At 28.0% G+C, this 24,459-nt stretch overlaps 2 protein-coding genes across 6 annotated transcripts in view; both read left to right on the plus strand.

The window, feature by feature from the left end:
- LOC100206394 (hippocampus abundant transcript 1 protein) overlaps nt 1–3,732 on the plus strand; it is a 29,373-nt gene extending 25,641 nt beyond the window's left edge. For both annotated transcript variants that reach the window (XM_065801753.1, XM_065801752.1), the window contains 4 exons: nt 2,476–2,588; nt 2,745–2,842; nt 2,922–3,079; nt 3,206–3,732. In XM_065801753.1, coding sequence (XP_065657825.1) covers nt 2,476–2,588; nt 2,745–2,842; nt 2,922–3,079; nt 3,206–3,424 — 588 coding nt within the window. In that variant the 3' untranslated portion in view covers nt 3,425–3,732. The remainder of the gene's footprint in view (nt 1–2,475; nt 2,589–2,744; nt 2,843–2,921; nt 3,080–3,205) is intronic.
- A 1,643-nt stretch (nt 3,733–5,375) lies between these two features.
- Nucleotides 5,376–11,282, plus strand: LOC136082438 (uncharacterized). 4 transcript variants are annotated; one of them, XM_065801757.1, is made up of 9 exons: nt 5,376–6,057; nt 6,301–6,339; nt 7,171–7,392; nt 8,208–8,274; nt 9,105–9,178; nt 9,301–9,457; nt 9,528–10,682; nt 10,807–10,883; nt 10,976–11,282. In XM_065801757.1, the coding sequence occupies exons 1-5, from the start codon at nt 6,039–6,041 to the stop codon at nt 9,106–9,108; spliced, it is 351 nt and encodes a 116-aa protein (XP_065657829.1). In that variant the 5' UTR covers nt 5,376–6,038; the 3' UTR covers nt 9,109–9,178; nt 9,301–9,457; nt 9,528–10,682; nt 10,807–10,883; nt 10,976–11,282. The 4 variants fall into 4 exon arrangements, with proteins under 4 accessions (XP_065657829.1, XP_065657828.1, XP_065657826.1 ...); XM_065801756.1 differs by having other exon boundaries at nt 5,393–6,057; nt 10,976–11,281; XM_065801754.1 differs by lacking the exon at nt 5,376–6,057 and having other exon boundaries at nt 6,069–6,339; nt 6,727–7,392; nt 10,976–11,281.
- The last annotated feature ends 13,177 nt before the right edge of the window (nt 11,283–24,459 follow it).

A 24,459-nucleotide genomic window follows, 5' to 3' on the forward strand; every position in this document is an offset into this window, starting at 1 on the left:
AGATGTTGTTCGTTACCATGGGCTACGCTTTCACTAATTCCTGTAGTTTAAATTAGTGATCGACCTAAACCGAAATTTGAGCCGAAACCGAAAGTACCGAAATTTCGGTTCAGTGAAGCCGTAGCCAAAACCGAAACCGAAATTTCGGCCGAAATTTGAGAAAGAATGTTTAAAATCCCTGAGCCTTTTATGATCACCGAATTAAAGCAAAAAAAACTATTTTACATATATCTAAGCAATCACCATGAAACATAGTTTGATAAAATATAATATGTCAAGACATTTCAATAATTAAAGGTAATAATTGAAATATTTTCTCTGCGGAATACTTTTTTTTCATGTTTTTTGGCAAAAGTCTGTTTCTTTCATATGAAAAAATGTCTTGATTATTGAATATTGCTTTTTCAGTTAGGAGATTTTTGGATTGTGCGATCCACGAGATATTTTCAAATTGCAGGTATTGCAAGTTCCGTATTTAAAATCACTAGCTGTCACGGTAAAATGATTCCATAAACCAGTTTTTTATCGATTATTTTCCATTGTAAAATTTAGCACTGAGAAACTTTTGATGAAACTATTGGTTTGGGTTGCTTTACTTAAATGTTAATTCATTTTAAGAATGATTTAAGAATAGTAGCTTAAAACTATTATGTAATGTGATTTCAATTAAAATTTCTACAATTGTTCTAATTAAAAATTAATTTACTAACAAACAATTACAGTTAGGAAACAGTCATGATCCCACTCTAAATTAAAACTTAAAAAAAAATCTTATAAAAGTTTCGGTTCATTTCGGTTGCGGTTTGAACCGAAATTTCGGCCGAAACAGGAAAAGTAAAAAAATTGTTTAAACAGAAATTTCGGTTTCGGCCGAAGCCGAAAGTTTCCGTTCACTAGTTTAAATGGTCAGAAAAAAAAGTTAGATTTAAAATCGAATAAAGAAATATTTAATTTTTATTTTTATATTTAATTTATAAATAATATAAATCAAAATATTTTACTTTTGATTTATTTTATTTATAACTTAAATGATTTTTTTCTCTTTCTATTTGGATTCAGCATCTTTCTCTTTATTCTTCATTTTATTCATTATTCAGCATCTTTGAAAATCTTTGGATTCAACACCTTTCTTTTTCATCTTAATTTCATTCATTATTCAGCATCTTTAAAAATAGTCAGGTTTCATTTTTGTAACATTTTCCTCCACTAAAACATAAATTATTTATACAGCAGTACTGCTACAAAGTTTATGATGGAAAGCTCACACCATAAAATAAACTAAAATAAAAATTATTACATCCCTAGTTGTATCAAATTATAGTTAAAATGAAAAAACTTGTAAACATTTTTGAAGAAAAATCTTTTGAAACTTGTTTATAAACATGTAGCATATATATTATTTTGTGCATAATGGGCTATATAATTGTATTAAATTAAAATGTACATGTTACTGTGCGCTCGAGGGTTCAAATGGCCTAATATTTCCTCCATTTCATTTGGAAAAAAATTTCTTTGATTTTAATTTTTTTTCGTGAATATTTTGTATCAAAATTTCTTTGATACAAAATATTCACAAAAATTAATCAAAAACTAATTTTATCTTATTATCTAGTACAGTATAGATAAGTTTGTTTAATTTTTTGCAAAATGAGCAAGGTTTTCTTGAGTTTGATTATGCAAAAAACATTGAACAAAGTTTTTAAATTTGAAAATATTTTTTTAATTATTTAATATAAATAATAGTTTGATTGCAAATAAAATCAATAAAGTTTTTTTTTTTTTTTAAATATTAATTTTATAGTATTTTTTTTGTGATGAACCTTAATCTTTTATCATTTTTGATCAAAAACACCAAATTATTGCCCAAGATGGATCGTTGCTAGTTAAATTTCTTTGAGAGCTTCATAAAATCTTCGTTACATTTTAATAAGGCATTACATTTTGCAATCTAAATTGGTTATTGGTGGTTATTAATAATTAACTACTGATGTTTATTGACGGTTAACTGCTGAAAGTTATTGGTGGTTAACTGCTGATGGTTATTTGTGTTTATTAACTATGTTGTTTTGTGGTTATTTACTACTGATGGTTATTTATGGTTAAGTACTGGTGGTTGTTGGTGATTATTGATGGTTAACTACTGATGGTTATTGGTGGTTATTGATGTTTAACTACTGATGTTTTAGTATATAAAAAAGTTCAAAGATTTCAAATCAATAATTATATAGATAATAATTATATAGAGACCTTTCAGTTATTGAGATATTTAATAACCTTTTTCATTTCTAATTATTTTTAGTTCATATGTTTTGGTATTTTTAGTTTATATGTTTTGGTAGAATGTATTATACTACTTTCTTTTTTTTTGTGTGCCTATTTTAAGTTCCTGCCCTGATTTTATATTTCTATTTTATAAGTTGTTTTTATAGTATCGTCCTTTTTTTGTTTATTAATATTTCTTGTTTTGTTTTACAGACGCTGGTATTGTCACTTTTTATGAAGTCTTTAGGTCTAAAAAATACAATAGTGTTATCACTGATTTTTCAAGTTACTCAGTTGTTGTGTTATGCATTTGGAACTCAATATTGGTTTGTTTTTTGTTGTGTTATATTATAACTCATAACTGGTAGTTTGATAGTCAACTCTGTTTGATAGTTTTTAGTTTTTCAATTACTTCTAATAGAACAGTAAAGAAACTGAATATTAAACATAACTGATTCATGTTTTATTTAATATAACTCTAGGATGATGTGGGCAGCTGGTACATTGGCCGCTATGTCCAGTCTCAGTTACCCAGCAATTAGTGCTTTAATATCATGCAACGCAGATGCTGATAAGCAAGGTTTTTTAAGTTACTTTTTTTATTACAAACTTTATGATACGGTTTCAAATTAATAGTTTTATGGAACATTTGTATATAGGTGTTGTTCAAGGAATAGTTACTGGTATTCGTGGTTTATGCAACGGTATTGGGCCAGCAATTTATGGTTGGATTTTTTTTATATTTAATATTAATATAGATGAACCAAAACCTAATATCTCACATAATTCGACAGCTCCTTCAGATACCTTTAAAACAGTAAGAATGTTATTTATTTAAAAAGTGTTATTTTGTTGCTAGCTTGTTTTTTTGATTTTGCATTGATTATACATTCTTTGTATAGACTTTTGAAAAAATTGTAATTAATGAAATTTTTTTTTTTAGAATCCCTATATTCCTGGTCCACCGTTTTTGTTTGGTGCTTGTTTAGTATTTCTTTCTCTTCTTACTGCATTATTTCTTCCTGATGGCAAATTAAACAACATTAATAAAACTTCTGTATTACTAAACCACAATGAAAGAAATGTTTCATTGAGTGAATATGATAATGATTTTGAATCAAATGATCAAACGTTGTTATTACGTGACGATATTAACACTTAGAATTGAGTAAATTTAAAAAGAGTTGCGACCCTTCCTTTGACAAGGAGGAATTTTTATATTAACTGAATTCTTTTTGTTACAGCAACCAAGCATAATGATGTGTCACGCTTGCTAATGTTTTGGAATTTAGAAGAGTTTTCCGACGTTTCGGCAAAGTACTCAAATTATATAAATTCATTTTTAAATGCGATGATTTAATTTAAACAATATTTAAGAAAGACTGATAGGGATGCTTTTTATTAAGAGTATCAATTATGTATAAAATGATAATTGGTAATATATTAGTAGAAAGGTTTTTTATAAATAAATCCTATATATAATTGTACTTTAAATAAGCTTGAATGGTAGATATCCCAAGTTCATTAAGACGACTTTAAAAAACAGCGTAAATTCATCGATTTCAAGTGAAGATGAAAAAAAAAATCAAAAGCAATGAGAAACAATATAATTTTTTTTTCAAGCAACTACTTGTGCGTTTATATTTATTAAAAAAATTTTTTTTTAATAATTTATTACGTCAATACCCGTAAACGAAGCTGAATTAAAAACTGACTAAAGTTATAAGTAATTAGTAAATTAACTAAATTTGCTAATTTTATCATTAGTTATATCAAAGATTAAACTTTCGAAAAGTTTATCAATATTGACAAAAAAATAAATCTTGTTTGACTTGAGTTATTATTTTGAGAGCTGAAAGTTAGAAGGTGTTTTTTGTTTTTTACTTAAGTTTAGTATGAAATTCATACAAATAGATTTAATCTATAATAACATGTTTAAAGACTATTTTGAATCGTTTTGTAAATTTTTTCAGGGTGGTACAAAATGACAAGCATGTTGTCTTTCCTCATAAACATAACTTACATCTCATAAAAAGTTCTGAATATTGTCTTTATGTCGTACTTGTTATTGTTAATATTAACTTATGTTGTATTTAACTTGATATTGTTGTGTTTTCCATTAATGTAAATAACGTAGTTAAAGGTTTTTTAAAATTAACTGAGACTGCGTTGCGTTCTTTTAAAAAAAACGCAACGTAGCCTTCTAATCAAGTAAATATGCTATTACATTTGACATTTGCAGTCAACCCTTTGAGCGCGATTGTGGCTATACCGTCAGAGCGCGAAGTGCCACGATCGTGGCTTTAAAAGTGGTCTTTGAAACTATGACTTTTTACAGCAAAATACCGCTGTTCGTTCATTAAAAATGATAGCATTGAACACTAGTCAATTTTAGGTCGTTTAGGTTGAAAATTTGATTACTTAAAAAATTTTTATTACAAGATGTTTAGGACTATTATACAGACAGTATTATGAAAAGAACAAATTATTTGGTGTACGTCCTAATGAGAAAGTCAATTTTTAAAGGGGATCAGGGCAACTCTTTCCCTTCCCCTTGCCCCCTTTTATTTATAAAAAAAAAAATTATACTATTAAAAAAAAAATCAAATTTAAGATACGTATTCAAAAATTCAATAAAAAATATCTTGGCGTTCAAAAGATATGACCATATAAAGTAAAAATAGTCAAAGTGTTGCTAAATTTAATATGTATGTATGTATATGCTTTAGTTAAAAATCTAACATATTTATTATTTATTTGCATTCAAACTAGCATAATTAATATAGTTAACATGCTAAACAAACCAAGGGATCATTTCTCTTCAAGAAAACTTATTTGTGTTTGTTGTGGTGATAAGAACTTAAAATGTACTGAACTTGTAACTGGAAATCCTTTACTAATTTTGATTCAACTGTATGCCAACACAAACTATACTCCGACACTGCTTTCCAACCCTATTGGGTTATGTCCAAGCTGTAAGATTTACTTGTACTCTGCTAAAAAAGGAGAATCTTTATCACTGGTTACTTTAGAGAGGTGGTTGCTCACATCAGAGAGAATAAAATTACTCCCAAGATTTAAAGGTAATACTTGTACTTACTTATGCATATAATTAGGTACGTGACAATTGCGTTTTACGGAACCGAATTTTGTGCTAAAATTTTGTGCCACGATTTTCGCAGTCTCTTCAAAGTTAGCGTGCTTGAGGAAGGCTTTTTGAAATAACTTTTTAGTATTCGTTATCAACATAGAGTATTTTTAGAAAGAAGAATAGTTGAAGCTTATTATTAATTTGGTTTTAATTATACTCAATTGATATATTACCGAGTTTATTGATGTCAAAGTTTTAGTTGTACTTCTGTGGTGAAATTAATGTCCAGATATAGTCTATATTTTAACTATTCAATTTTTATTTTTAAGTTATTCAATTATCTATGCACCTGCCAAATTTCGTTGAAAAATATTATGTAGCAGTGACCCTATTTCTTGCTGCACTTTTGTTACCTAGTTTACATTTTCCCTGTTGTTAGCGCGGGAGACAGAGGGGTCCATTGATTATTTGTATATATATATATTTTTTTTTATATATAACATTCATATTAATAATATTATTAGCAATATTTAACTTATTTCATAAATTGATATTATAAACCTAGATACTTTATAGTGAAAATATGATTTAAAAATATGTAATTTTAAACAAAATTGTTTTATTAAAAGGATTTTTAGTAAATAATAAAATAAGACTTAAATTTTATATTTTATTTAGAAACAAAATGGAGAAAGAAAATAAAGGTTTCACATAGTATTTTGTATCATATTCATAATATAGTTTATATATGAATCAAATTAGTTATGAATCATATCTAATTTGAAGTTTGAACGTTGTCTTTATTTAACAAGGAAAGCCTTTAGATTATAATTTATAACTAATAAATAAGTTATTTTTATATAAATTTATTAAATTAATTTTAAATTATTATTTGGCCACTATCTAAACCTTTATGTATAACTTTATTATTTCTTTCGCTGTTTTAGATGCTCTAAGTTGTGAAATGGCGTCAGCCAACAACATCAGTTAGTTACTTTCTTTTTTCAATAGCTCGGTAGTTATTTTTATTATATATATATATATATATATATATATATATATATATATATATATATATATATATTAGTAAAAAACACTTATCTAACTTTTATCTTCGACTTGAAGTTTCACCATTGCTGGATCATCAGGAAGAGTACATTTACATATATATATATATATATATATATATATATATATATATATATATATATATATATATATATATATATATATATATATATATATATATATATATATATATATATATATATATATATATATATATATATATATATATATATATATACAAATGACTTACTATATGCAAATTTTTATATTACTTTGTAAAAATAAAGTTAATTTAATTTGTTTAGATGAACTTGCTTTACAGAGGATCAGTCAGTTATATTCCTATTATATGAATTAATTTAGTATTTAGTCATTTACTATTAGTTATCAAATACAGTTCTTTATCAAATACAGTTCTTAGATCAAAAAAGAATAGGACTGTCGACTATCTAGACACTCTAGATTTAAGTTTAAGAGAAAAGATTGTTAAATGGTCAATTAATGTAGCACGTAGAAACACAAGGGACGTTTTTTAACTAAAATCTCCTACTTTTTTGTCTTTTGCAAATCTCATCTCCTACTCTATCGATGCAAAGTAGGAGATGAGATTTGCAAAAGACAAAAAATCAAGTGCCAAAAAATGGATGAAAAAGAAAAAAGAAAGTTAGAGCGTGACCTATCTAAATTAAATTTTGAAGAGATTATTAATTCATATAAGCACTTATCCAATGACCAACTATTTGATTTAGAAGATGTCATGTCAGATAGAATTGTTGGGAAGAAACTACAACATGAATGGTACGATCCAAAGACATGCAAAAGTGTTTTATATCGCGGCAGAGTAAAAAAAGTTAATAAAAGAAAAAATGACTTCATTTACACCATTTCTTATTGGAAAGATGATGAAACTGATAATGAAGCTGTTGACTATTGCATGAAAAAGATCCAGCTTGCTGCTGATGTTGTTTCCGGTGAGTTACAATTTAATTAATTTAATAACACTGCAAGTGTTGTGACTTGCCAAAAATGTATTGCAAATGTTGTGACTTGCATAAATAATACAGCAAGTGTTGTACTTGCATAAATTATATAGCAAGTGTTGTGACTTGCCTAAATAATACAGCAAGTGTTGTGACTTGCCTAAATAATACAGCAAGTGTTAAATTTTTTGATAGACGGCTCTGGCTTACCTTCACGTGGTGTCTATCGTTAAAAATGGTTAAAACAGTTTCATTTTTGGAATTAATTATTTTAATCATTCACTAAAAGCCAAGACAAAAATATATTGTATTTTCTTTAAAATAGTTTTATATTATTATTATTATTTTTTAATATTTTATTTATTTTTTATTTTGAAACAGAAAATTTGTTTGTTAACCAAATAAAATGGCTAGCTCGTTAACTATACTGTATGGTCCTTACTTCTGTTAATGTAATAATCACATGAAAGACTTTATTGTAGGTTTTTGCTATACTTGGTTAGAAAGATGACATGTTTTTTACAGCCAATTGACTTATAGCCCCACATTAGTAGTTGTATAATTTTTTTTGTAATATATATCCAATTAAATAATAATTTTTGGTAAGAAGTGGAAAGGGCATTAGAATGCCTCTTTCTTATGACATATTTGGATACGCCCTCTTTTAAACTCCACTCTCTTATGACCATGGATGCACCACTAATGTATCTTTTAATCTAGTGGAATATGTTTTTTACTTCTTTGTTGTTGTACTTTAAATATTCAATCAGGTATTTCAAGAATTGAAACATTTTTTGATATTATAGTACTAAAACATCATCAACATATCTACTGTGAGTTTTACATTAACCTCCCGTATTTGGTGGTTGTCTGGTATGAATTTATTTTTTAATTTATTTCCAATTTTTTAATTTATTTTTTAAATTTATTGTTCAAATTTTGAAAAAAAAAATTTTTTTTTTTAGGTTGGGTGGAGAGGTGGGGGGGGGGGGGGTAGGCAGGTGGTGGGCATACGCCCCTTTGTAATAGAAACACCACTTTTATACGTAAGATTGTATAACATAATTTTATATTGTGTACTAATTTTACTCATTATAGTAAAGATATAAATATTTATAAAATCAAGTCGTTTTTGATCCTAAGGTGTGATACACCAATCGCCACCACACCCACCTCTATTGCTAACATTCACCTCTCGTATATTTTGGTGGTTTAATAACTTTTTTGTGTATTTATATTGCTTATGTAATTTTTAAAAAAAAAAATTTCTGAAAAAAGTATCCAGTTTTATACGGGCGAGGTGGTGGTTTGGTGCCCCCTCTGTCCATCCGATACACCCGGTGGTTAGAGTTTAACATAAAGTTGTAACCCACTCTTACACCTATCTTTTGACACCAAGATATTTGTATTTCGATAAGAATTGGCAAAGTTATGACCATTTAAGTGAAGAAAAACATTATTTTGACCACAGTTTCTTCAACAAATCCATATATAGAAAAAATCGCTACTTAAACCGTCATAACTTTTGAACCAATTGTTCGATTTTGATAATTTTTTCACCTTTAAAATACTGTAATAATCCTCTTTCTAATGATATATAACATTATAGTATTCAAACAATTTGAAATTTTTTACTCACGTACCTAATATAATAAAAGCTATAGGTAACATGAATAAACATTTTTTTATATAAATAAATATAGGTGATACAGTGTCTACATGTAATTGCCCGCTCTGTATCATGTCAAAAGATAAATCCAAATCTATAAACCTTCAGGTAATTTATAAAGAAGTCATATATGTAGTTCAGTTATTTACGCTTAAAACATTTATAAAATTATAATTTTTATAATAGTTTAAATAAATATATTTTAAATAAGTATAGTTTTTTTTAATTAGGATGTATTAAACATGTATATTAATGAACCTGGTATACCAAAGGAGGTTATAGATAAAATTTGTTGTACTTGTTATCAGAGAATTGGATCTGGAATTCGACATCCCTGTAGTAAAAGAGACATTGTACAGAACCTAAAAATACTGCTAATGTCAACAGGTAAGAGCTTAATTATAACTTTTTCTAAACCTAAACTATGTAATCCTAAAACATATTTACAAATTTTTAGGTTTAAAAACATTTGAGCAAGTACTTAGCAAATCTCTGAAAGAAGTTCAACAATTTAAAAATATTGAGTTAGACAACACTGTTACATTGTCGACTGGAGGAACTCCTTTAAGTCTGCAGATTGGGAAAAAACCAACTCTACCCAGACTTTCTATAATATCAAAAGAAAGTATAATATGTCAGACTGTACTATTGATTCAATAGCAATGGAATTAAGAAAAGATTTTGGTAGATTAGGTGTGGAATCTAATTCTTCCAAAAAAGTTAGGTATTTTGTCACATGCTCTAGATAACTATTACTCAGTGGAAAAAGTGGAATTTTTATCCAATAATAAAGTTAAAGAAATTAAAACTATTTAAACTGTCATTAAAGATCTAGTGTACGTCAAAGATCCAATATCTCTAGTTAATCATATTTGCACTGCTAGGGGACTAGAAATCGATAATATTATTATTTGTGTAGGAATAGACAGTGGCCAAGGATCTTTAAAAGTTATTATGAATGTTTTTAACAGAGAAGTAAATTATGACTCCTAAGAAACCAAGAATACTGGAGTGAACAAAGTTATAGTATTGGCTTTTGCCAAAAATGTTTGCGAAAGCCACACAAATCTTCAAATTCTTATAGAAAAAACAAAGCTAAATGATTTAAAGTTTTACCTTGCTGCAGATCTTAAATTACTCAACATAGTTTTGGGTTTGTCAGGACATGGCGGAAAATATTCATGTTTATTTTGTGATGGTGATAAAATAAATCTTGGAGAACTGAGAACCTTTAATATGCTAAAAAACATGTATAAAAACTTTGCTGAAAGTGGATTTAAAAAAAGCTCTATGCAACTCTACAAAAATGTTATATATCCATGTCTCCTGGTTGAGTCTGGAGAGATGTATGTGCTTGATTTAATCCCTCCTTCAGAACTTCATTTACTGATGAAGATTATAACAGAGATTTCAAATGTCTTGTGTAAAGAACCTGATGTTGCTCTCTGGTTAAAAAAACATGGAGTTATTTGGCATGGGTATAATGGAGGTGGACTAGATGGTAGAAATGCAAACAAAATACGGAGGCTTTTGCCAAATTTGGAAAAATTTATCTTAGATAATTTTACTTCTTACCATCCAGTTGTTGAACTGTTAAAGTCTTTTTCTACAGGTAAATTTTAAATTTACTTATTTTTACAAAGTATTTATATATTAAAGGTATATTATAACTAAAAAATAAATATTTATTGAATCAAAAGCAATTTCTCACAAATGAAACTAAAATTTACATTTAGTAGTAAACATGTGTTTCGGAATGAAACTCCATGACGGTTATGCTGATGCCATTGCAGCATATATAAGGAAGTTGAAGGTAAAAGTTATGTATAAACAACTCATACATTTAAAAATAAAGTTTTAATTTTTGTGTGTATTAAGTGGCATTTTTTAAAAATATTAATTTAGGAAAACCAAGAGTATGTGAAGACTACATTCAACCACAATCTTTCTATGGGATGGAAAGGTCATATAATTGAACACCATCTTGTCATGTTTTTAAATAGAACTAAGCTGCCATTAGGAGTATTTTCTGAGCAATGTTCCGAATCTGTTTATCATAATATGTTGAAAACACTGAGCAGATTCTCGACTTCAGAGTTCAGAGAGAACCATGCAGAGCTTCTTAGAAAGGCAATAGTTGAATATTCAAGTCATAGAATTTAGATTCTTTCTTTGCTATTGATTACATAAATTATAACTATCTATATTATATATATATATATATATATATATATACATAAATTATATATATATATATATATATATATATATATATATATATATATATATATATATATATATATATATATATATATATATATATATATACAACAGATGATTTTATATTATGCCATAAAATATAATTATATATTTAAAATTATGTTATACAATGTTATACAATAATATTGCAGATTAGGTTTTTTTATATCATGAATATTACACTATATTTTAATGTAATATGAACTTAATTTTTTTTTAGTTTTTCTTTAAATAGTCATATCTTTTGAAAACCAAGATATTTTTTATTGAATTTTTGATTATGTATCTGAAGTTTGATTTTTTTTAAGATGGATTAATTTTTTTTTTAAATAAATAAAAGGGGGCAAGGGGCGGGGGAAAAGGTTGCCCTGATCCCCTTTAAAAATTGATTTTCTCATTAGGACGTACACCAAATAATTTGTTCTTTTCATAATATTGTCTGTATAATAGTCCTGAACATCTTGTAATCAAATTTTTTTAAGTAATCAAATTTTCAACCTAAACGACCTAGAATTGACTAGTGTGAATAGAGCGCATTTTTTTCTATCTTTGGTATATTGTCTTTATATACTTGGCATAAAAAATGAGCGACTGAAGAAAGTTGTATGGATGATGAAAGTTGTACCAGCGATGTCAGTTTGATGAAGGCACGATAACTTTAATTTAAAAATTGTATACAATATTATTTAATACAAATATATCAACTAGTATGATAATTTGGAGTTTTTATTTTAATTTTTATGTAAACTTTAGTTCTGATGGCGATGACGATGTTGATGGTAATGATTTAGATGATTGGGTATTTGTTCTAGGAGATGACCATGGTCCTGATGTTGTTCATTTCACTGGTGAATCAGGACCCAAGCACTCAATTTCACCTGAGTCTAATCCTATTGAATATCTTGACTTGTTTTTTACTCATGAATTTTTGCAAAATATAGTAAATTTTACTAATAGTTATGCTGATACATGGATTCAAAATAATCAACAACGTTTGAGGTCCCATCCAACATCAAGAGGTCATAAATGGATTAAACAGGGAAAGACCAATCTTTTAGAAATAAGAGCTTTCCTTGGAGTCGTTATTAACATGGGTCTCGTCAAAAAAGCTAACCTTAAACTTTACTGGGATATAAGTCATCCTTGTGCATCTCCTCCCTGGTTTGTTACCCACTTCAATCGTGACCGGCTTCAACTTTTGCTTAAATTTCTTCATTTCACAGACATCCATGTGCCAAATCAACAATCACTCAATAAAATTTATAAAATTCACTTTTTAGTTGAACATTTTAACAACAAGTTTCTTTATTATTATTATCCACAAAGAGACATTTTTATAGATGAGAGTATGGTTGGCTACTAAGGAAAGACACCACATCTGCGTCAATATATGCCAAACAAACGTCATTTTAGATTTGGGATTAAGTTATGGTGTGTTTCAGACAGCACCAATGGTTTTTTGTGTCAATTTGAAATTACAAAGGAGGAAAAGACCCTGATGTAGCAGCAATTGCCTTTGGTATGACTTATTGTTTAGTTTTTCGTCTTTTGCACCAAACTAATTTCCTCCAACAAAGTCATCACTTAAGTATTGACAATTATTATACTTCTCCTCAACTGTTAGATCTATATGCTCATCAGACCACTATAACAGGCACAGTGAGAGTCAATAGGAAAGTCCTACTAGAAATCTGCATCAAACCAAAATTAAAAAACAAGTAGGTTTGTCAATGTAGAAAAGGTTCTTTGTTGTGTATGGCATACCAAGATGGTAAAAAAAAGCCTATATTACTATCTACTGTTGCCAAAGCAGGTTTTACTGAAATGCGTAACAGAAGAGGAAATATAGTTATGAAACCAAATGCTGTTGCCCTTTACAATAAAACCATGGGTGGTGTAGATTTGGGTGATGCACAACTCTATGTATACTTGTCTGAGCGTAAAACAATAAAGTGGACAACTAAAGTTGCTTTTTCTCTATTTGGTAGGGCAATTTTAAATAGCTAATTATTGTATAAGCTCAATACAAATGAACATAAGCCAATGTCAAGAATAGATTTTATGATGGCTATAGTGGAAACTTTAGTCGGAGATTATTTTCCAGTAAAAGTAATTTCTAAAAGACGAACATCAAGAGAGATTGAAATGGCTAGAAGTACAATTGTCTCATACCCACTTCCCCAACATACTGCAAACAACAATCCATTTTATGGTCACAATCTTGTGAAAGTTAGTGCAGGAAAAAAAAAATGTGTAGCTGGGCACCAAACTCGAGTGCGCACAAGTAGGCAGTGTCAGTTATGTGGTGTTGGACTGTGTCCAGCCTGTTTATCTAATTATCACACAAAAGTTATGCATTCAAATCATTAAACTGCTTTTAATCTTATATAACCTACAAAAAAATAAAGCTCAAAAATAGCTGTTTTCTTGTTTGTTTTTTTGTTATGTTTTTTGCCAATTTTTTTTTTAATTGAATTTTTCTGAACGGCGTTTGAACTTTATCGAGCGCTCAAAGGGTTAATGTTTCATGTTTTGAACGTTTACATATAAACGCAGTGCATGTATTTTACTTAATATTTCAATTAAATGAATCATTTATTTAACCTATATCTGGATATGTTAACAAATTAACTTTAAACTACCATATTACTTTTAGTCTTTAAAATGATTTGCAACTCAATCAGAACTACAACAAAAGGTATTTAAAACTGAATTGCAAAACATGCCTCTAGCTATAGAAGCATACCACTTAAATGCTTGCTGTGAGAACCAGGCAACTTTAAGACTTCTGATCAGTTTCTAATAAGAAATGGCATTTTTTGACCTATATTTTCAGTTGACGTGAAAAATTACTAAGTAATTAAATAAACAAAGTGAAAGTTTTTATAACTTTTTATGAAAAAGTTTAGAGATTTTAAATTTGTTATAGTGACATAGTTATTATAATGATGTTCATCATTGCCTAAAAGGAAATTTAAATAGTTTAAATAGCGTTTCATTGCTAACTCGTTAAATGAAAACTTTTCAAAAACTAAACTTTTAAACGCTTCCATAATTGCAATATTTTTGCTGGAGTACTTTTTTAACTGTTAAAACAATCAAGCCTATTAAAAATGAACAGTAGGCCATTGAAACTCAAGTATCTAGACTTCTAAGACATGGATGTTGCTGATCAGCAACAGCTGAGTTTCCAATCAGATTATCCGAGGAGTTAATGAAAATATCTTTTATAACATGAGAAATGATTTAAGCGTCTCCGATGGCGATAAAGAAGTTTTAACAATTGAACTTTTACTTGAAAAAACAAAAGACAATATTCTAAGCTGTTGTTATCGACCACCTGACGGCACGAGCGAAAACCTAAGCATGTTTTTACGTTTTTCTCTCTTTTAACCTCTATTCCGACGTTGAGTATCCTTGACGTCCGAAACCGGGATTTCAGGGGAAAGGCAAATTGGGATATATAGGGATATGCACATCGTGGTGTACATACATCAACTGATTTATATATCTGTAGGCACAGTGAGTGTGTATACATCAACTGAGGGTTTAAATTTGGGCAGGTTGTCTTGAACTGAAAGATTAATCTTTTTCATGTTTGCGGAATTAAAGGATACCGTCGGAATAAAGTTTTGATAAGAGAGCTTACCTGTTTTTACAACATATCACAAAAACAATTGATGCAGGAAAAAAAAAAAGTTTTGTAATTGGGAACTTTAATATGAATTGTTTTCTTTATAACGATGACCAAAAATTTAAAAATTTTTATGACAACTTTTGAAACAGGATCTATACCCTTAATTAATCGCCCCACTAGGGTAACAGTAAACTCGGCTTCCCTTATAGATAATATTATTACAACAGACAATTTTGATAAAGATATTCAAAAAGGTATCATAAAAACTGATATATCCGATCATTTTCCTATATTCCTGATTTTAGGCTCAAATTTAGAAAAAAATTTTAACACCCCAATAGTTGTAAAAAAACGTATTTTTAAACAAAAAAATCTTGAGCTATTTAAAAGTCAGCTATCTTTACTTCATTGGAATCATATTGATTTTAATGACAATGCAAATAACATCTACGAAACATTTTATAAAACATTTCTGTTTACGACGTTAATTTTGCAATTGTTAAAAAAGTTATAAAAATAAACAAAAGCTTAAAAAGTCCCTGAATTACAAAGGGATTAAAAAATTCCTCAAAAGTTAAACAGAAGTTATATATTAAATATCTAAAAACAAAAACACCTGGTAGCGAAAAAATATATATGAAAATTACAAAATATCTATTTGAAAAAATACGTAAAAAAAGAAACTACTACTCAGAACTAATTAATAAATGTAAAAACGACTTGAAACGCCTATGACAAATTATTAAACGACTTGAAACGCCCATGGCAAATTATTAAAAGAAATTACTGGTAAACAAAAATCATGCTTAAGTTTTCTACCGCAGATGATTAAAGTGGATAATATAAGTTTATATGAACCAATAGCCATATCCCATGAATTTAATAAATTTTTTATTGGGATAAGTCCTTCCCTATCAAATAAGATTCCAAATACGATGGCTTCCTTTAATGATTTTCTTGTACCTATGGACAATTGCATTTGTTCTGATAAGTTCTGATAACCACAGAATTATCTTTTGAGGAATTTGAAGTAGCTTTGAATTCTTTGAAAAGAAACAAAGCAACAGGAGCAAATGAATTTAATGGAAATGTAATTATAGATTGTTTCGATATATTAAAACATGTTCTTTTTAAAGTTTTTAGAGCTTCTATTAATCAAGGAATATTCACAGATCAATTAAAAGTTGCTAAAGTTACTCCTATCTTTAAAGAGGGTGACAGATCAAATATTAGGAACTATCGTCCCATCTCTGTTCTTTCGGTATTTTCAAAAATTTTAGAAAGAATAATGTCTAATCGAATATACAAACATCTTAACAAAAATAATTTACTATATAAAAAACAATTCGGCTTTAAAAAAGGTAACTCAATAGAGCATGCAATTATCCAGTTTGTGCATGAAATCTCAAAATCTTTTGAAAAATCACAGTATTTGCTAGGTATCTTCATTGACTTATCAAAAGCTTTCGACACAGTAAATCATTATATTTTACTATAAAAACATAAATATGGTATTAAATGGTATTAAAGGTACTGCTTTAAAATGGTTTAGAAGCTACTTAACAAAAAGAAAACAATTTGTAATTAGTAACGACGATTATCAAAATAGTTATCTTGATATCGTATGCGGTGTTCCTCAAGGTTCAATTCTTGGACCCTTACCTACTCTAACCCTGACCCTAGCCCTAACCCTGTCTTTTCTTGATATATATAAATGATTTGAATAAAGCTTCTAACCTTATAAGTATCATGTACGCAGATGATACCAATCTATTCCTATGAATAATCTATGAATAAAGAATTAAAAAATATATAAAACTGGTTTAAATGTAATGAGATAACTTTAAATATTAATAAAACCAAATGGACTCTAGGGTAGGGTAGGGTAATGTGGGTCTATGGGTAATCTGGGTCTAGTTCATATTTATCTGTTATATAGATAATGGCTTTAGGTATAAAGTTGTAATTTTTACCACTTAGTTATAACATATTAGGCTAATTAATTTTATAATATAACCTAGCTATGCTGTTAGAAACGACACCTTTTTAGCTAAAATGCTAGATACATCAACAAAGTCATTTTTCTCTCCGTTTTTAAACTTCAGAGAAAATATATTCAAATAAGGCATTAGCGTATGAAAAATAGTTATTTTGAAAGTTAAATGACTATATTTTTAGGATAGTATACCCTCAAGACACTAACGCACATGGTTTGTTTAAAGTTTGAAATATAATCAGGTGGGGTAAAGTGGGTCTATGTATGTAAAATATTATGGTATGTAATTAGATATCGAAGTTGTTGTTAGTAACATTATAAACCTATTAGTTTCATCAGACCTAACTATTTTCGTGTTAATAATTCTTTAGAACTATTAAACTCTTATGTTTGAAGTTTATATCTTTGACGTTTATAATAAGAAACATGTGTATTTATTTGTATGAAACAACACGTTCACCAAGGTCAAATAAAATATTATATAAGACCTATTTGGTGTTAAAATATTTTTTTTTTTGTGATATGTTATGATTTATGCCAATTTATTTCACTAAAAGTTTAACAGATTTTTCATAAATATTACTTTAGAAAGCATTTAAAACATCCCAAGATGTTACAATAAAGAAATAAAACACAAGTAACATGCTGATAGTTTGGAAAGAGCAATTATGTCAGTATGTGAGGAAAAAAAGACTATTTATCATGCTGCTAAAGAATGTTCTGTTTCTTAAGAAACATTGAGCTAAAGAATAAAACAACAAGAATTTAATGCAAGCAAACGCAAAGGTCAAAAAAGTGTGCTGAGTGATAGTGATAAAAATATGATTGTAACTGCAGCGCAGTATTGTCAAAGAGTTGGTCTTCCATTAGATTCTCTTGAAATTTGTAATTTAGTTGCTCAATTTCGCACAAGGATGAGGATGAAAACTCCTTTTAAAAATGGAATTCCTGGAAAATTTGGATAATTTCTTTTAAGAAAAGTCATGTTGATAAACTTCGATAAGGTAAGCCTAAAATACTTACATTTTCAAGCTAAAAGTTTAACACGTTAAGTTGTAGATAAATTTTTTACTACTTTGTTGTTTTTAAATGAGAAGGCTATCTGTGTTTTAAATGGATAGAAAATGAACCACCACGGTTTGCTTTTAGGGCAACAGCAAGACTTTCTATTAGAAAACTGGTATTTTACTTGAACTTTAAAATTTTCATTTTTTTCTTTCAACTTTTTTTTTTCGTTCCTTTTTTTTATTAATGTATTTACATTAGCCTTTGTAATAGCCTTTGTTGTTCTTAAAGACGGTACAAATGATTCAATAGAAGTAAATACATTATTAGTTTATGTTTGTCGAGCACTTTATACCGTTTGTTAAACAAGATCAAAAACCAATACTCTTGCTTTTTGATGGTCATGGCAGTCATTTAACATATGGTACCATATAAGCGGCCAAGGACAACCATATCCCAAATTGTTTGTTTTCCGCCAAATTGCTCACAAGCATTACAACCGTTAAATGTGGCTGTCTTCGGACCAATAAAGAATGAGTGGATAAAAATTTTAAAGTAGTTTGAAAGAGAAACACAACACAAAAATATTGATAAGACAGCTTTTACAGAATTATTAAAACAATTGAGTCAGAGACTCTCTCCAGCAAATGCTGTAGCAAGATTTCGTGGTACAGGTATCTCACCATTAAGTAAAGACAAGATGGAAAGAAGAATAACAGGTGTTGACATTCTCAATCAATCACCTGAACGTTATTGCCCTAAATCTCCAAGATTACAAACACCAAGATTAGCTATGCGAGAAGCTTTAAGGTAAATCTTATGTCCTGATGTATCTGCAGAAACAGCAGCAATAATGGAGCAACAAAAACAAAAAAAGAGGAGAGTACACGCAAAATGTGGAGAACTCCTTACAAATGAGAGAGTCAAACAACGGTTACTTGAGGAACAAAAAGTTAGAGAGGGAAAAAACCAAGTTAAATTAAAATAAACAAAAAAAACTATTCCCTCTACTGAAGTATCACCATTAAAGTGCAGTGATCAAAAAAATAGTTGTTTTTTATAAAACACGTGGTTTAAACATTATTATTTCTGTTTTAGATCTCCATTTTTTTACTTTTATTTCTCCGAGTTTTTAACTTTTATTGTTGTGCTATGTATGTATGCACTTTCTTTTTCAATAAAAATATCTTAAGACTACTTTTTAAATTAAAACCTTGTATATATACTATAAAAAAGGTACGTGCTTATAGAATGTATGTCAGATTTTTCATAAGCAGCAGCAATTTAAACCAGAACTACCAACATTTTATGCAGACCCACATTACCCCACTGTGGGGTAATGTGGGTCTATATAGGCATCTCCAAATAAAGGCTCCCAATCCTATTGATAGTATTTTAAGTAATAGTTTTGTGTTAAATTTGTTAAGTAGGATGTATAATCATGATTTTAAGACATCTTTTGTCAGAAAGCCTATACCTAAACATTGTTTTTTTTTTTACTCAAAGTCAGAAATAGGTAAAAATAGGCTCAGATTACCCCATCCTACCCTATTCCATTTGTATGCAAAAGAGCAATTTTTACCGACAAACTTGCCACAACTTTATATAGACAAAAAGGAAATAAAAAATAATTTACAAAATACCGTTACAAAATTCTTAGGTGTTTATCTTGATGAAAACATCTACTGGAATCAATACATTAATTATGTATCTACTATAGTTTCAAAAAACTTTGGGATTCTATACAAAGCTTGTAACTACCTTAATAAAAATTGCTTAAGCCAACTTTATTACTCTTTTATTCACAGTTACATAAATTATGCTAACACTGCTTGGGGTTGTACTGTAAAAAGTCAAAACTTCTTTATCGTCGTCAAAAACATGCGTCCCACAATTAACTATGCTGATCGTTTTACACATACAAAACCTATTGTTACTGAAATGAGATTATTAAATTTATTTGAACTCAATGTATTTAAAGTTTTATGTTTTGTATATTTATGGAGAAATAATTTAACGGGTGATGCGGAAGTTATCGGACTAAATAAAAACGTCAATAACTTATATATAAATAAAAAAACAAACTACTATTATATTTTTTTAAATAAAGCATTTATCTTTTAATAAAAATATATCATTTTTTATATGAAAAAACACCACCATCTGCAATTGATCTCAATTTTTCTCTGACGCCTTTCATATGCGACTGTAAAAAGTTTGAATCAATTTCTTGTAATATTTAGTTTAATGCGATCAATCAAAACTTGCTCTGTTGAAGCTTGCCAATCTCCCTTGTAAACCTTCTGTGCTAAATGTCCCCAAAAATTTTCAATTGGTCGTGCTTGAGGCACATTTGGGCGATTGGATTCTTTATCAACGTATTAGACATATTGGTCCATCCAATTTCGAGAATCTTTAGAATAATGAGAACTTGCTAAATCTGGCCAAAATAAATAGTTAAAGTCTCCATGATACTTGTGAATAAATGGAAGAAGTCGTTTTTCTAAACATTCATTAATATAGATTGATGAATCGATTGCTACAGCCTTGGAAGTGCAAAATAATGGCTCGGACATACCACGGTCAGATATGGCTATCCACATTAATAATTTTTTTGAAAATTTCTCTTTTCCTATAAAACGAACACTTTCTGGGCATGTCTTTTTGCTGTTTGTGTAATATACGGAATTTCCAGGCATGTTGTCCCCTGCAAAACAAAAGTATTTTTCGTCATCGATGACTAGAAGCGATTTTGTGTTATAGAGTTGGTTAACTAGTTTCCTGCTCCTTTTCTTTGCCTTTATTTGTTGTTCTATAGTGTATTTTGGAGTCTTTTCACGTTTTCTATATTTAGGGTGCTTTCTATCAGAAAACGATTGATTGAAGTTTCAAGTCTTTTTAGGTTATCATATATTGTACTTTGAGCAAATCCTTCCTTTTCAAAATGATTTACGATTATTTTTTTTTATATATTATGTTTATTTACAAAAAACATTTTTAGTCGCTTTCGAAAAGATTCTCGTTCAGCTGCACTTAACCTCATTCTAAATAATTGTGTTTCAAATGATAAAGTTTATATTTTATAGAACGTTTATGCCTACGCATAAAACCACTAAAACTAATTATTATGCTCAAATAATGAAATTAAGATTTGTCCGATAACTTCATCACCCGTTATCCCATATTACCGCCTTTAACAATATTTTTTAAATCAAACCTAACATCAAATACTATCTATGAGAAACATAAATTTTTTAAATGAGCCGTTTTGTCACACAAAGTTTTGCATTGCTTACTTTTGCATTGCAAATTTTGCATTGCTTATCGTGGACCCACTTATGGAATAATATTGTTCTGCGGAATTTAGATCAACCAACTTCTTTTTATCTTTTCAAGCTCAATCTAAAACAATGTATTTTTTTACTTGATAATTACTCAGATTCTTCTAATATTTTGAAAATTGTTATTTAACTTGGATTTTATTACTTTTTATTTTCATTTTTACTTTATTTTATTGTATGTTATACATTTTATATTTTATTTTATTACATATTGTATGTTATTGTATGTACTTGTCTTTATTTTTCTTACTTGTATTTTATAAGGTTCTGACGACAAGTTCTTGTGATCTTCTTTCAGATCCTAGCTTATGTTTAACTGTTAGCAGTTTATATATGTGCGAATCTATACATTTGTTAGTGTATATATTTATGTGCTTATATTTATATATATGAGTGTTTTTCTTATTTTAATAATGCAGATATTGGAATTTTTTTAAATTGTAACACCATATATACGGCATTTAATTGTACTGTAAAATTTTTATAAAAGCGAAATTAAAAAATTTTTTTTTTTTAAACCGTATAATTTTTATTTAATATCCGATAATCTGGATATTATTTTTGCATAAAGCAAGTATTTACAACATAACGGTAACCCATTTAAAACTTGCCATTGCTTAAAATTCCTTTGAATAATTTTTTGGCGCAACTTGCAAAACTGCAAAAATCAATCAATATAAAAAATTCAAAAAGCTTATTACATTAAAATTTTACTACAATGCTAATTGTCCTATTAAGTAAATTAATTAAAACATTTGATTACCTTTTTAGAAGAAGTTTGGAAACTTTTACTAAATCATATAAACTAGAAGAAAGTTCTGATGAATTCTACTAAGTAGGTTAGATTTCATACAAACCAAGCTACTAGAATATTTTTAAGCACTTGTAGAAGGTCACAAAATCTTGGCATATTATTTTTGTTAAAAACGTGGCAGAGACTGTCTAACTTCAAGCTCAGTTTTCTCTCTCAAACAGTGTAACCAGATTTTAAATTTTATTTTAAATTTACCCTGAGTGTTTCTAGTTTACTGGACATATAGTCATTTTTTTGGTCTTAAATTTGAGGGTAAAGGCCAAAATAAGCAAACTGTGATACACAAACCTATAATCTAAAATAGATTATATAAATTTCTAATTCATAAAACCGTTTTTAATCAAAACACTCAACTAAACATGCAACTTTAAATATAGTTTATAGCAAAATTACTTTTTTTTTTCCTTAAAAAAAAGCAATTTGTATAAGAAACTTTTATAGTCCTATCCAAAGCGTATAAGATGATTAATTATGATATCTGACTAAAAAAAATACGGGATAACAAATGCAGCTCTTAAATGGTTTGAAACTTACCTTACCTAACCTAAACTTTAAGGTAAGTTACCTAACCTAACTAAAAAACTTACCTTAGTTCTCTATAAAGTTATTTTTACTTTTTTAAGAAAAACTAAAAATTATCTTGTATATTCAAAGTTATCAAACATACGCTATTATTGCATGGGGAAATACGCATAAATAAATTTCTAAATTAGATTTTTCATATATACATCAGAAACATGCAATAAGATTGATTTATTTATTTATTTTTTTAATTTTATTTAGGTACTCCAAGAAGTCCCCAGGGTCTTATCACAGAGCACCGCAAATGAGCATTTAATTGGAAGTTCGCGCCTCCTTCCTAACCGATGTCGCAAAACTTACTCAGAGGTTCGGTTTGAACCACGGATCCTTTGTTTTGAATGAACAGGCGGGTACTCTCGATAAATTTTTTTTTTATAAAAATTGTAAGTATAAAAATTCGATAAAAATTATTTTTACTTTTATCTAAATTTTAAATATTATTATTGTTAACTTTTATTTTGCTGGTTAAACAATATTACTATTTTTTTATATAATCATGTAAAAAAATAAATAACATCGTAAACATGATAAAAGCGTTTTTAATCTTTTTGATTCCATATTGATGGACCACAGTTTGTAATTAGAAAACTTGACTGCTGTGATTTAAATTTCCTTAGGTGATAGCTGTACCTGGTATTTGAACTCAGATCATATTTATCAGAAAATGATATAAAGAAAATATCTGAAAAAAATTAATTTCTGAAATGTGTTAACTTTCTCAATTTCGGGTTTACTAACCTATTTAAATAATTAATTGCTTTGCATGCATTGTTTTTTAGGCTTTGCATTTTTAGCAATTTTGTTTTATGGGTGCTAGTCCATACAATATTTGCGTACAAAAGCGGACCATGTACAAGACTAAAGCAAAGCATATTGCGAGATTTACTATCGAGAAAAGGTCTCGACTTATACAAAACACCTATTGCGAGGACACTTTTTTTTCAAGAAGACCAATATGGCTTTTTCAAGACAAATTTTCATCAAAAAGTACTCCCAAAAATATATTTTTCACGTTTAATTTTATTTTTATTAACAAGCAGTTTAGGCAGCTTTAACGAAAGAATAATTGTATGTTTTTTTTAATTGAAAAGAGTAAAGCTATTTTTTTCACAATTTATTTTTATTTAGAGATAATTTATTTGTTATGAATCTAAAAGTCTAAAAAACGGTTATTCACAACATTTTCCTGAAAAGTGCTCAGCAAACTTTACGCAAGAAAAGTTACGTCTTATTATTATTATTATTATTATTTTATTAAACACCCTCTGTAAATGTGTTTACAAGGTAAAAATACATAAAAATAGTTTAAGATATATAAAGAGAGAATAAAGTATATCACTTGATAATGTTTTCTTCAAGAGTATTTTTGAAAATTGTTCGCTGTTGCTTTGCATTCCAACATTGAATTGCCTGTACTAAAATTTGATAAGTATCTTCATGAATTATATTTTCTGAAATAATAATTTTCACTTTCTTCTTATCCTGAATTAAGTTTTTCATTTTTATTTTATGGATCTTACATAATTCCTTTACATCATCTAAAAATGAATATTTTAATGAACAATAGTTAAGCTGAGAATTGATGATTTCAAAAGTTACTTTATTATTTAATAGACAGATAAATAGGTTTATTTTATTTGGTTGTATGTATCTCCCGAGCTTTAATTAGAGAGTTCATATAGTTTTTGCTATACTTAGAGATATTAAAAAATGACTTAACTGCATTTCTTCTAAGTTTATTAAGTCTTTGCATTG

The sequence above is a fragment of the Hydra vulgaris genome, chromosome 07 (genome assembly GCF_038396675.1).
Source record: "Hydra vulgaris chromosome 07, alternate assembly HydraT2T_AEP".
Lineage (NCBI taxonomy): Eukaryota > Metazoa > Cnidaria > Hydrozoa > Anthoathecata > Hydridae > Hydra > Hydra vulgaris.

Excerpts from the sequence above, each read along its gene's own strand:
- LOC136082438 (XM_065801756.1), top strand. The coding sequence starts at position 10,307 with ATGCTAAAAAACATGTATAAAAACTTTGCTGAAAGTGGATTTAAAAAA. Across the intron at positions 10,683-10,806 it reads GTTAAAGTCTTTTTCTACAG|TAGTAAACATGTGTTTCGGA; the intron begins GTAAATTTTAAA and ends ATTTACATTTAG. Across the intron at positions 10,884-10,975 it reads CATATATAAGGAAGTTGAAG|GAAAACCAAGAGTATGTGAA; the intron begins GTAAAAGTTATG and ends ATATTAATTTAG.